Raw genomic sequence first — 13,356 nt, 5'->3', positions numbered from 1 at the left:
CCTGTGGCACACAGGGCTGGGACACACACACACATCCCTGTGACACACACACCCCTGTGGCACACGCGTGTGCCAGGCTCACCTTGGAGGGGTCAGGGGGCAGCAGAGCCTCCACAGGGAAGGGGCTGCCTGGCACCGGGTGCCCGTCGTAGGTGACCTCGACGCGGTGGGGCCCCTCCTCGGAGGGCGTGAAGGTGACGGGGTGGGGGCCCCCGGGGGGGGCAGGCCCCACTGTGCAGGGCACGGGGCGCCGCGAGGGGCCCGTCACCTTCACCTCCAGCTGGCCCTGGCCTCCTGCGCCCTGCGCCTCCACCTGGAACTCCTGCACCTGCCCCACCTCTGCCTCTGCGGGGGAGCGGGGGGTCAGAGCGGCACCCACACCCTGGGGTGCCCCCAGGCCTATGGAGAACCCCATACCCAGATGTGTCCCCCAGGTCCGGGGCAGGGAGTGCGTGTCTGTCCCAGGGTGTGTCCCCTCCACCCAAGGGTGTCCCCCATATCCAGGGAATTGTTTCCCCACAGGGTGTGTGGCCCTCCCCCCCCATGCCCCACCCATATCTGTCCCCTGTATCCTGGTTACTCCCATGCACAGGCTGTCCCAAACCTCTCCTGCTAGAGTGCCCTCCAACCCCCCCTTGGGGCCCCCAAGCTGCACCCCATAACCAGGGTGTGTCCCCTGCCCAGGTACCCCCACATGCAGTGTCCGTGCCCCCATATACCCTCACCCCATGCTGACCCCACACTCAGAGTGGCCCCCCCCGGCTGATCCTGCCCCCAGGTGTCCCCCCCAAGGTCTCTTCTTTCCCCAGGGTGCCCCCAGTGCTCAGGGGTCCCTTCCAGGGCCCGCCCCCCCACCGCACATGCAGGGTCCCCTCCCTGGGGTCCCCCCACCATTCCCCAGTGCTGCACTCACTGCTGTTGAGCCCCTGCACCTTGACCTTGCCCAGCTGCAGGGGAGGAGCCACAGTGACGGGGAAGGGGCTCTTGGGGATGGGGTCCCCACCATAGGTGACCACCACAGACAGGGGGCCCTGCAGGAACAACTCTGCTTCAGGGTGTGCCGGGGACCCCCACACAGCGCCCAGACATTGGGCGGAGGGCAGGCACCCAGGGGATGGTACTGGGGGATTCCAAGGGGGTGCCAGGGGACACACAGCCATAAGGCTGAGGGGGGCTGGGGGTCACCCATGGCTGCTGGGGAGGGTAAATTCCCAGGGATGGGGGAATCCATGGACCTGGGGGTGCCGTGGGTTGACAGGCACACATGTGGGGCTGCAGCTGCCCCAGGGGGTGCCCACAGAGCTGGGGTGTCCACGGCAATGGAGGGGTTCATAGGGGTGGGTTTCCCAGGAGCTGGGGGTGACTGTGGGGAGGGGGGGCTCATGGGGTGCCCCTACACACTGGGCTCTATGGGGCGGTGTCCTTGGGGGAGCCCAGGGGATGGGGTGTGGGTGAGGGGGCCCCTCTTGGGTACCCCACGGGCCGGGGAGCCCCTGTGGTTGGGCATTGCCCCAGGGTGACCCTGTGTGTTGGGCATTGCCCCAGGGGAGCCCCTGTGGTTGGGCATTGCCCCAGGGTGACCCTGTGTGTTGGGCATTGCCCCAGGGGAGCCCCTGTGGTTGGGCATACACTCCCCCAGGGGTGACCCTGTGGGTTGGGGTGCCTCTGTGGGATGTCCCAGCACCCCCAGCACGCACCTGCTGCAGCGGGGTGTACTTGACCGTGTAGGAATAGTCGTGGTTGTCGATGACCTCGAAGTCAGCAACCGCCGGGCCCGGCCCCGAGCCCACGAACCGCACGTCCAGGGGGGCCTTGCCCGCCCCCCGCGTCTGCACGCGGAAATGGGTGGGGGTCCCCACCTCCACCCCTGCGCCACGGCATCGGGTCAGGCCACTGCGGGACCCACGGGACCCACAGCATGCAGAAATGGGTGGGGGTCCCCACCTCCACCCCTGCACCACAGCACCGGGTCAGGTCACTGCGGGACCCACAGCACCCACGGGACCCACAGGCCCTGCCCCACAGCACCCAGAGGTGGGTAGGGGTCCCCACCTCCACCTCCGCCCCCCGTGTCAGCCCCATGGGACCCATGGCACTCACCGCACCTGCCCCACAGCACCCATCGCCCCCACCCTATGTCCCCCACCCTCACCTGTCCGGCTGAGCCCGGGTCCCTCGGCTTTGACCTTGCTGGCATCGTGGGATGGGTCCACCTTGATGCGGAAGGGGCTGGAGGGGATCTCCTGGGGACCAAGACCAGGGCACAGTGACACGGGGGCACCACGGCGTCACAGCCCCGGCCCCCAGGGGCTGGGGGCACCCACAGAGTGCGGGACGGACCCCGGGGCTGTGGGGCAGTGCCAGACTCTGACCTGGTTGGCAAAGAGCACCATGATGGTGTAGAGCCCCGCGCCCGGCGCCGTGTACTTGACCGTGAAGGTGTCGTTGTCGTTCTTGATGATGTCAAAGTCGATGTCAGCCTCCAGCGGCCCCACCACGCCCGGGGCACATTTGATGCCGATGCTGACGTCACCTGTGGGGTGCCCGGGTCAGTGGCCCCCGCTCCCAGGGGGACACCAAGGAGTGGGACCGGGCAGATGGGGCAGGGGGCTGGATCGGGGCTGGAGGGAATGGACAGGACCAGGACTCATGGACCAGGATCAGAGATAACGGACCAGGGATGCAGGTGCAGGGTCAGGGATGCAGGCCCAGGAATCCTGGACCAGGAGCAGGGACAATGGACCAGGATCACGGATGTAGCACCAGGATCAGGAATGCAGGACCAGGATCAGAACTGATGGGCCCAGAATGAAGGACCCTTGATCCAGGAATGATGGAGCAGGACTGGCAGAAATGGTGCAGGACCAGGGGTGCAGGACCAGGGGTGCTGGCCCAGGGACACAAGGCTCATGCCCACAGAGGAGTTCCCAGGGTGCCCCCCCCGTTGCACCCACCCTGTCCAGCCTCACTGCAGTCCACGGTGAAGTAGGTGGGTTCGTTGGCCTTCAGCCCCGTCTTCTCCACACCTGGTCCGTGCACCTTCACCCTGCTGGGGTGGCTGCCCTCACCCACGCTCACCTGCGGGCCCACAGTGTCTCGTGGGGCAGGGGCACAGACCCCTCTTCCCCTGGCACCCCATGGGACTGGGACCCCCAACCCCACCATGGCACCCTGTCTCCATCCAACCCCTCCAGACTCCCTTCCCCAGCACTCCATGGGACTCCCAGCCCAACCCCAGCACCCTATAGGTCTGGGACCTCCATCCCCACACCCAGCACCCCATGGGACCCCCATTTCCATCCACATCACCGCATGGGCCCCCAGCCCCACCCGGGCCCCCAGCCCCATGGGACTCCCACGCCCCACAGCTGACACCGTAACACCCTCCATGACTGACACCCCCTCCCTACACCTCAAGGGACCCCCACAGCCACCCCTGCACCCATGGGCCCCCACGACACCCACACGGAAGGGGCTGTTGGGGGTGTTGACACCCCCCCAGGCGACGATGACTGTGTGCTTCATGGCCTTGGTGGGCACGTAGACACAGTGGAAGGTGCCGTCACCGTTGTCCTTCACCTTGATGTCAATGGGGAAGCCCTCGGCGTCCTGTGAGCAGCAGGGAGGAGGTGAGGGAACCCAAGGCATTCAGTGTGGCACCCAATGGTGCCCGACAGCACTCAGCATTGGCCAATGGCACCCAAGGGTGCCCAACGGCACTCAGTGTGGCACCCAAGGGTGCCCAATGGCACTCAGCACTGCCCAATGGCACCCAAGGGTGCTCAGTGGCACTCGGTGTTGGCCAATGGCGCCCAAGGGTGCCCAACGACATTCAGCGTTGGCCAATGGCACCCAAGGGTGCCCAACAGCGCCCAGCAGTGCACGAGGTGCCCACCAACACTAAATGGAACCCAGCAGTGTTCAACAGTACCCAAAGGTGTTCAACACCACCCAGTGTCACCCAACACCACCCAATGCCACCCAGCAGCCCCTGGAGCTCCCACCTGTGCATAGAGCTTGAGGGGCCCCTTGTTCAACACCACCCAGTGTCACCCAACACCACCCAATGCCACCCAGCAGCCCCTGGAGCTCCCACCTGTGCATAGAGCTTGAGGGGCCCCTTGCCGGCACCACGGGCGTCAATGGTGAACTCGGCCGGGCGATCCACGATGCAGCCAGTGGGCTCCAGCCCCGGCCCGAAGGCCTTCACCTGTGGAGAGGGGGGTTGGAAGGATGCAGTGGGGTGCAGGCACCCCCAGCACCACAGGTGAGGCGCAATGGGGCGCAGTGGGGCACAGCAGGGCACTGTGGAGCACAAGGGCACCCCAGGATCTGTGGGTTGCCGTGGGTCGCAGCACCTTGTCGGGCCAGGAGTCGGGGGGAGCAGGGCGGATGTCAGCCATGAAGGGGCTGTCCCTGATGTCCTCGTCGTCACACACCACGTGCACAGCGTAGAGCCCCGGCTCCGTGGGCCAGTAGCGCACGTCGCACGAGCCATCGCCCTTGTCATCGCACTCGATGCGCGCCTGGGACGGGCCCTCGATGGAGAACCCTGGGGGCACCGCAGACACCGTTACCTGCGCCTGTGCCACCACCCCTGGAGCTTGTCCTCATCCCCTGTGCCTGTGCCACCACCCCAGAGCTCCTCATCCTCCCCGGTGCCTGTACCATCACCCCTGGAGCTTGTCCTCATCACCCCCCCCATGCCTGTGCCACCACCCCAGAGCTCATCCTCACCCCCCTGTGCCCATGCCCCCAGCAGGGTGACACCTAACATGTCTTTATCTCCCCACAGTGGGGACCCCCAGACCACTGTCCCCTCTCTGTGACCGTGTCCCCCCAGTGTGGCACCACCCGTGTCCCCCTGACCCCTCTGGAGCCACCCCCAACCTGCCCCGTGTCACCACCTCTGCACGCCTGTGTCCCCACAGCACTGGGGGCCCCCACTATGGTGCCCATCCTCCAGCCTGTCCCCGTGTCCCCAGTGGGTTTTCACACACTCCGTGCCCTAGTCCCCACCACACTGACACCCCCACAGTGCCATGGTGCCCCCCATTCTGTCCCCAACAGGGTGTCACCCCACTACATAGCTCCCACCCTGTTCCCACCACAGGACCCCCAGCCCTGTCCCCATGTCCCCACCACGGTGCCCCAACCCTGTCCCCATGTCCCCCCCTTCAGGGCTCACCCAGTGTCCCCCCCACAGTGCCCCCCACCTGTACACCCCCTCTGCTCACCGAGGGTCCCCACTTCAGTGCCGACGGCCTCGACCACGAAGTCTGCAGGGCGCCCCACGACGCCACCCTCGAGCCCCGGCCCCCAGGCCCGGACCTTCTGTGTCCCCGGCTGGGGGGACACCTGCACCTCAAACGGGCTGGGGGGACAGGCAGGTGTGAGGGGGGCTGTGACACACCTGTATGCCCCCTCACACACCTGCACCTCGGGCTGGGGGGCATGGGAGAGAGGGGATCACATTACACCTGCACCCCCCAGTCCCCCCAGATACGTCCCACCCCTGCGGGGACACCTGCACCGCAAATTGGCTTGGGCAGATGAGGGAGGGCTTGTACCCCCCACACCCCCACATTCCCCAGACCCCCACCCCAGGGGGACACCTGCATCTCAGATGGGCTGTGAGGGTGGCGGGGCAGGGAGGGGCGGGTTTGTCCATCCCCCCGCCCCCCATTCCGCACAAGCCCACCCCCTTCCTGCCCCCGTGTTGGGCACTGACCTGCGGGGGATGGCGTAGCCGCCCCAGGTGATGGACACCTGGTACGTGCCGGGCACCCGCGGCACGTACTCGCACTCGTAGACGCCGTCACCGACGTCCCGCACCGTCACCGGCTCCTCCGTGCCCCCTGTGGGACGGGTCAGATGGGCACCCACCCCAGGGCACCCCGACCATGCACCTCCCACGGCACCCCCACCATCCCATCTCCATGGATCACCTCAGGGACCCCCGCCCACGCACTCCCCTCCCCATGGCCACCCCCACGGTGTCCCCCACCACTAGACCCCAATGGGTCCCCCATCTGTACCCATCCCTCCATGTGGGACCCCCACCCGTACCCTCACCCCATGGGCCCCCTCAGTGGGACCTTCCCCACATCCTTCCAGTGGCCAAGTCCGTGGTGCCCCCAGCCTGCCAGCCCTGCCATGCTCCCACATATGAGTGGCATGTACCTGGTCCCTGCAGTGTCACTCACAGGTCCCCAATGCCCACAGTGTCCCCAGCCTGCCAGCCCCATGGTCCCACACATGGCACGTACCTGGTCCCCGCAGTGTCACCCGCAGGTCCCCGCTGCCCGCGCCCCGCGTCAGCACCTTGAAGTCGGCCACGTCCTGCACTCGGACCCCCCGTGGCTGCAGCCCCCTGCCCGTGGCCCGGACCGCCGAGGGGGTGCAGGCTGCAAACTGCCGTTAGCACCTCCAGGAGCCAGGGGGACCCTGGGGAGCCCCCAGGGACGGGGATGGGGGTGTCCCAGGGCGGGGAGCGGCACATGGGGGACGCCCTGGGGACTGGGGAGTGCCACGGTGTCCTCAGGGACACAAGGAACCAACCCCTGGGGACAGGGGTGCCACAGGGACACCCTGGGGAGTGTGAGGGGACCATGGTGCACCCGCGGTCACTTATCGGTGTCATGGACCACCATGGTCACCACTGGGTGCCCTGGGGCCACCATGGTCACAGCTGGGTGATGTGGGGCCGCTGAGAGGTGTCATTGTCACAGCTACAGTGGGCACAAATGTTCTGGAGCCACGTGGGGACCCAGGAGGGAGCCTCACCTTCAGCCACATTGACAGTGAAGGGGCTCCTGGGGACCTGGGCGCCAGCGTAGGTGACACAGATGGTGTGTGGCCCTTCGAGGACGGGCCGGTAGGTGCAGCGGAACACATTGTCCCCCTTGTCCTCCAGCATCACCTCCACGGTGTCCCGTCGGCCCTGGGGGTCCGTGATGACCACCCCCACATCGCCCGAGCCAGCCCCTGCCGTCACCAGGACACATGCTCAGTGCCATGGCCAGGCCACCGTGGGGACACGTCCCTAGAGTCACCCTGCCACGCCATGGCCCTGTCACCCTGACACGGCCCCATGGCCACGCACTCAGTGCCACGGCCATGTCACCATGAAGGCACGTCCCCATTCTCCTGGCCATGCCAGGGACACGTCCCCAGAGCCCTACCTGCAGTGTAGATGTCGAAGTAGGTGGCCTTGTTGGCCACGTTGCCCACGGGCTCCAGGCCGGGGCCGCGCGCCGTGACCTTGCTGGCATCGCCCAGGGCCATGCCCACGTTCACCCCAAAGGGGCTCCCGTCGATGTTCTGCCCCGCGAACAGCACTGTCACCTGCAGGGTGACACCGAGGGCGTCAGGGGACACCGAGGGAGTCAGGGGACACCGAGGGAGGCAGGGGACACCGAGGGGCTAACCTTGTGCAGCCCCCCAACCTTGGGGACGTAGGTGACGCTGTACGTTCGCTTCTTGTCATTGTTGGGGACCACCTTGGCCTGCGGTGGGAGAGACCCCAAAATGGGAGGAAGGGGGGGTGACACAGAGCTGGGGCACTGGGGGGTGCCACGGGGGGGTCTCCCAGAGAGGGAGGCTGGGGGAGCCCCCAGAGGGGGGCAGGTCCCTGTACCTCCTCAGTGTGTCCCTCGGGGTCCTCAACGTAGACCAGGACCTCGCCCACGCCCGCCTCGAGGGTCTCCACGGTGAACTGGGCAGGGCGCAGCACCACGTTCCCCTGGGGCTCGATGCCTGCACGGGGAGGGAGTCAGGGGGGGACCCCAGGACTTTGGGCCCCCAGGCTGTCCTTGGTGACAGCAGGGGGTCCATGGTGGTCTCCTGAGTATGGGCAGGTGAGCCTGGCAGGACTTTGAGGGTCCCTGCTCATAGGGGGACTCTTGGGGAGCCCTGGGTGGGGAGCGGCGACCCTGGGGCTCCCCTCAGGTGTCCCTGGGCACAGTGACACCCCAGGACTGGAGAGGAGTCCCTGGGCTTGGGGGGGGTGTCCATGGTTCACTCTCATGGCCCAGGTACTCTCTTGTGCTGGGCTGCAAAGCCCCCCACCCAGTACCCTCCCCATGTGCCCCTGAGCTCCCCGTGTGCCCCCTGTGCCCCTGAGCTCCCCCTGCATGGGCTCCGTGCCCCTTTTGTGTCCCATGTCCTGCCTGTGCCAGGTCCCCAGCCCCTGGTGCCCCCACAAACCCCCCCTGTCCTGGGACCCCCCCCAGCCCCCCCCGAGCCCCCAGCCCCATACCGGGCCCGTAGGCGCGTGCTCGGCCGGGCTCGGGGAGCCGGGGCCGCACGGGGGCCCCCGGCCGCAGCTTGGCCTTGGGGAACTGGGACAGGTACGTCATCACCGAGTGCTCGTCCACGTTGGGGTCCACGATCTCCTCAGGGGCGATCACCTGGGGGAACCCAGCACTGTCAGACCCTCCTGGGGCGCCCCCACCCTGGGGACCCTGCTGGGGACCCCCCCACCACGCACGCCACTGCCAGCAGAGACCCCGACACCTGCCTGACCCTCTGAGACCCCAACACCAACACCCTCCTGAGACCCTCCCTGCCGTGCTGGGGAACCCCCCACACCCACAGGTGCCATGGGGTACCCCGATGCCCCGGGACGCCTGTGGATCCCCAAGGACACCCCCAGACGCGCCCTGGCACCCTCAGCATCCTTTCCCAGTGCCCCCCACCCCATTCCTGCCCTGCACGGTACCTGGGCAAGTGACAGTGCCCCCCCACGCCCCTGGGAGACCCCCCCAGTGCCCCCCCCACGCCCCTGGGAGACCTCCAGTGCCCCCCACCTCCCCCATGCCGTACCTGGGGCACTCCCAGCCAGTCGTCTGCCTGCTGCATGGCCTCCCGAGCGTTCTGCACCGGCTTGTTGGGGTCCCACTTCTCCCAGTCTGGGCACAGACCTGCAGCGGGGCAGGAGGGTCAGGGGCGCACCCTGTCCTGGACCCTCCTGATCCCATCCTGACCCCATCCTGCCCCCTGTCCTGACCCCCCTTCTGCACCTGCTGCCCCCAGCACTCCATCAGTGCCCCCCGAGCCAACCTGCACCCTGTACCCCCTGTACCCCACCGGCTGCCCCCTGTGCTATCCCCTGCCCCCCATTCCCTATTCTCCCCTCACCTGGGGCTCAGTTTCCCCCGATTTGTCCACTCCATTTGTCCCCCCGTCCCCGCTGCTCCTCACCCGGGGCGCAGTTGTCCCCCATTTGTCCCCATCCTCTCCTCACCCGGGGCGCAGTTGTCCCCCATTTGTCCCCATTTCTCCCCCATTTGTCCCCTCTCCTCACCCGGGGCGCAGTTGTGCCCTATTTGCCCCCCATTTTGCCCCCATTTGCCCCATCCCCTCTCCTCACCCGGGGCGCAGTTGTCCACCAGCGCTCCCAGCGCTTTCCCGTCGCGCCAGTCGCGGTTGAAGTTGGTGATGGGCAGCTGCGGCACCTTGTGCTGGATCCAGCCCAGCAGCCGCTGCTTGGGGGTCTGGTGGCGGCCTTCGTCGTCCTCCTCCTCCTCCCACATGGGCATCGAGATGGAGTAGTGCAGGATGAGGGTCCAGATCAGCCCCAGGATCAGCTTCAGGTTCCCGTCCACGATGGCTTTGCTGTCTGTGGGGGAGAAACGGGGGGGGCTGAACCCCGAGATCGCTCGGGACTCCCCCCGGGGCACCCCGACATCCTGTGGGACCCGCCGAGGGGACCCCGGAACCGGAGAGTCGCGGATCAGCCTCAGGGATCACCCCGAAACCCCACAGCACCGCCATGGGGACACCCCCAAACCCCACAGCACCAGCACAGGGACCCCTGGGACACCCCGACATCCCGCGGCACAGCGGGGCGCACCCCAGACCCGTCCCGGGGCGCCCCGACACCCCACGGGACCCTGCACCCCGAGCCCTGCCTGGGGACGAGCCAGAAGCGAGAGAGGAGCCCAGGACAGCGCCCCCCGAGCCCCCCGAGGCCCCGCACCACCCTGGGGAGGGGGTGCAGCCCCCAGTGAGCGCCCGGGAGCGCCGCACCCCGCCCGCCCCGGGAATTCCTGGAGTGCCAACGAGGGGAAACTGAGGCACGGGAGGGCCGGGGGGGAGGGGGCCCGAGGCATCCCGGCCCTCCCCCACCGCCCCGCGGGGCGGACCCTCCCCCGCCGCTTCCCCCACGAGCGATCGCGTTTCAGGGAGGAAATGGGGGGATGTGGGAGGGGGCGGACAAACCCCCGCCCCGCCGGGAGCTCGGGGGCAGCACCTGGGGGGGGGGGGGGGTGCCCAGAACTCGGGGTCACACCTGGGGGGGGTGCCAGAATTCGGGGTCACATCTGGGGGTCCCGGGGGCACAAGGACGCGCGTGGGAGGGGCGCTGACGGCGCGGGGGGGCTCCGGCAGCCCCGGTGCGGCCGCGCGGGGGGGCCCGGCCCTGCCCGTGCCGGGGGGGTCACGGCGCAGCTGTCGGCTGGGGGTGGGCGCTGGGGCCCGGCAGGGGTGGGTGCGGGCCGGGCCGGGCCCCCCCGCGCGTGAGATCAGCGCCCCGGCCCCGCGCCAAGCGTGAGCTCAGCCCCCCCGCACGGCTCGGCTCGGCTCGGCTCGGCTCGGGCCGGACCCCTTCGCTCCGCACAGCACGGCTCGGCACAGCCCGGCTCGGCTCGGGCCGGCCCGCACACCGCACCGCCCTCGCACACGCACCCCGTGCACACCCGCCCGCTGCCTCCAGCCTTGCACGCTCACCCCATTGCCATTGCCATCCCTCCACCGCTCTTACACACTCGCCCCGCTCCTGCTCCCGTCACCCTCCCCTTGCACACTGATCCCCATTCTCATCTGCCCATCGGCCTCACTCTTGCACACACCCTCCATTCCCATTCATCCATCGCCCTGCTCTTGCACACTCACCCGCGGGCCCATCCTCATTTGTCCATGGTGCCCCTTGCACACTCATCCTCCACTCCCACTCCTCCATTCCCCACCGGTGCGCTCTCACCCTGTTCACACCCCATCCATCCATCCACCCCTCCCTTTACACACTCATCCATGTCCTCACTTGAACACCCCTGCCCTCGTACACCCACCCTCCATTTCCCATCTCCTCTCACTCCCACCCTTGCACACCCATTCCTCATCCTCATTTGTCCATTGGCCTTGCACGCTCACCGTGCCCCATCCTCACTGTACCCACAGCCACGCTCTGCCCAGGGCACCACCGCTGCCCGGCCTTGTACACTCACCGTGCCCGTTCCCCTTCCACCCTCACACCGTTCCCCTTGCACACCCACCCACGGACACTGACCCCCCCTTGCACACCCACCAATGGACACGAGCTTGATGTGCTCCCGCTCCAGGAACTCGAGGGCCACCGAGACGTTCTCCAGCTTCATCTGGCGGAAGTTGGGGCGCGGGTGGTGCTTGCGCCCCATCTTCTTCTGGCTGAGCACCTCGAGCAGCGCGATGAGGCGCAGCCCGTCGCTCAGGTCGCGCTGCAGGTCCACGATGCGCTTCTGCACACACTTGAGGTGCTCGTTGCACCAGCGCGTGAACGTGTTCTGCTGGATCTTCTTCCAGGGCGCGTCCTCCGCAAGGTCCTTCTCGGTGGCCGGCAGCTCCTCGGGGTCCTCGCCCGGCGCCGCCTCGTACGTGGAGTTCATCCTGCAGGGGTGGGGGCTCCTCGGTGGGCACGGGGGTCCTGGGGGCTGTGGGGGAGTCCTGGGTCACTTGTGGCGCTGGGCGGGGGTCGCGGGTCAGTCCCGGTGTCCCGGAGGGATCCTGGCACCGTGGGGCGGGTCCCGAATCGGGGCCGGGGTCCTGTGGGGGTCCTGTGGGTGCCCGGGGTGGGGCTCCTGGGTCTCGGTGGCGAGGCTGGCGCTGGGGCCGGTGTCCCGGGTCGGGGCCGGTGTCCCGGGTCGGGCCGGTGTCCCGGGTCGGGCCCTGGCTGGGTGCTGTGCCCGCTGTGGGTCCCGGGCTGGGCGATGGCGTCCCGGGTCAGTCCCGGTTCCGGGGCAGGGGTCCGGGTGGGTCTCTGTGTCCTGGATGGGGTCCCGGTTCCCGCAATGGGGCACGGTGTCCTCGGTCAGTGCCGGTGCCCGGGGACCGTCCCGGTGCCCGGGGTCAGCACGGGTGCCTGAGGACGGGCTCCCGTCCCAGTCCCGCTGTCCCGAGAGGGGCTCGCTGTTCGGTACCGGTGTCCTGGGTAGGGGTCCCTATAGCCGGGGTCGGGGCCGGTGTCCTGGCTCTGTCCCTTGCAAGTTCCCGGTGCCGGGCTTGGTTCCCGGTGGGGTCCCGGAGGGCTGAGGGGTCCGGAGGGGTCCCGGCTCGGTTCCCGAGTAGTTCCCGGAGCGGCGGGGTCCGGTGTGTTCGCGGTGCGTCCCAGGAGCGCTCCTGGGCCGGGGGCGACGACGGCAAGTGGCGGGGCTGGGGGGCGGCGGCGGCTTTAAGCGCTGCCCCGGCCCGGCCCGCCCCGTCCCGGGGAGGGACCGAGCCGGAGGGACGGAAAGACCGCCCGGCCGCCGGGGTGGGGGGCCCGGCCCGCCCATTTACGGCCCCGGCCTCACAGCCGGACCCCCGGACTCGGCACCCCAAAACCCCGGATCCGGCACTCCCCAAACCCCGGACTCGGCACCCCAAAACCGCCGGGCTCCGGCGCTCCCCAAACCTCGGACCCCCGGGCTCGGCACCCCTCAAACCTCGCACTGCGGCACCCCCAGACCCCCGGATCCGGCACCTCCCGAAACACGAGATCCCCGCACACCCCGGAGCCCCGACTGCGGCACTCCCGGACCAAGGCTCCCCCGAACCCCCAAACCCCGGCAGTTCCAAAACCGCACAGACATCAGCGCCCCTAAACCTCTGACACCCCTAAAACCTCTGTAACCTCAAATACTGGCACACCCAAACACCGACACAAACACAAACACCCCAAAAGGCCGGCACTCACAGACTCCCAAACACTGCACCCCAACACCCCAAAACTCCCCAAATTCCCTGAAGTCCAGTGTCACAAACTCCTAAACTCTGGCACCTCGGAACCTCCTGCCCCAGACATTGGCATCCCCAACCCTTGCACGCTGAATCACTGGCACGCCTAAACTTCAGCAGCCCCAAACCTCAGCACCCCAAACCTCGACCCCCAGGTACCCCAGCCTCCCTACAGGAAACACTGGTACCCCAAATCCCGGTATCCAGACACCCCCGAAACTGTGTCACCCCAAAATCTAGGCACCGCCAAACTCCAGGATCCTCCTCCAATAACCCCAAATACGTGCAACCTCGACACCCCAAAACCTCAGCACCCTATAGCCCAGGCACCCCAACACCCTGTTATCCTGATACAGCTGTGCTTGATACCCCAACACCGCAGAC

At 68.1% G+C, this 13,356-nt stretch overlaps 1 protein-coding gene across 2 annotated transcripts in view; it reads right to left on the bottom strand.

Annotated features, from left to right (window-relative positions):
* Positions 1-12,373, bottom strand: part of FLNC (filamin C) — a 28,285-nt gene extending 15,912 nt beyond the window's left edge. For both annotated transcript variants that reach the window (XM_064703157.1, XM_064703158.1), the window contains exons 1-20: positions 11,309-12,373; positions 9,374-9,622; positions 8,827-8,924; positions 8,261-8,411; positions 7,640-7,758; positions 7,431-7,508; positions 7,185-7,347; positions 6,787-6,987; positions 6,270-6,407; positions 5,732-5,858; positions 5,238-5,374; positions 4,359-4,552; positions 4,097-4,210; positions 3,466-3,609; positions 2,955-3,078; positions 2,373-2,533; positions 2,153-2,243; positions 1,698-1,867; positions 914-1,031; positions 83-345 (exon numbers count right to left, since the gene is read on the bottom strand). In XM_064703157.1, the coding sequence (XP_064559227.1) occupies positions 83-345; positions 914-1,031; positions 1,698-1,867; positions 2,153-2,243; positions 2,373-2,533; positions 2,955-3,078; positions 3,466-3,609; positions 4,097-4,210; positions 4,359-4,552; positions 5,238-5,374; positions 5,732-5,858; positions 6,270-6,407; positions 6,787-6,987; positions 7,185-7,347; positions 7,431-7,508; positions 7,640-7,758; positions 8,261-8,411; positions 8,827-8,924; positions 9,374-9,622; positions 11,309-11,645 (3,177 nt within the window). In that variant the 5' untranslated portion in view covers positions 11,646-12,373. The remainder of the gene's footprint in view (positions 1-82; positions 346-913; positions 1,032-1,697; positions 1,868-2,152; positions 2,244-2,372; positions 2,534-2,954; positions 3,079-3,465; positions 3,610-4,096; positions 4,211-4,358; positions 4,553-5,237; positions 5,375-5,731; positions 5,859-6,269; positions 6,408-6,786; positions 6,988-7,184; positions 7,348-7,430; positions 7,509-7,639; positions 7,759-8,260; positions 8,412-8,826; positions 8,925-9,373; positions 9,623-11,308) is intronic.
* Between the last annotated feature and the right edge of the window lie 983 nt (positions 12,374-13,356).

Source organism: Zonotrichia leucophrys, chromosome 1A (genome assembly GCF_028769735.1).
Source record: "Zonotrichia leucophrys gambelii isolate GWCS_2022_RI chromosome 1A, RI_Zleu_2.0, whole genome shotgun sequence".
Taxonomy (NCBI): Eukaryota; Metazoa; Chordata; class Aves; order Passeriformes; family Passerellidae; genus Zonotrichia; species Zonotrichia leucophrys.
The sequence above is the reverse complement of the archived record's forward strand: the minus strand, read 5'-3'. Positions and strand labels throughout refer to the sequence as shown.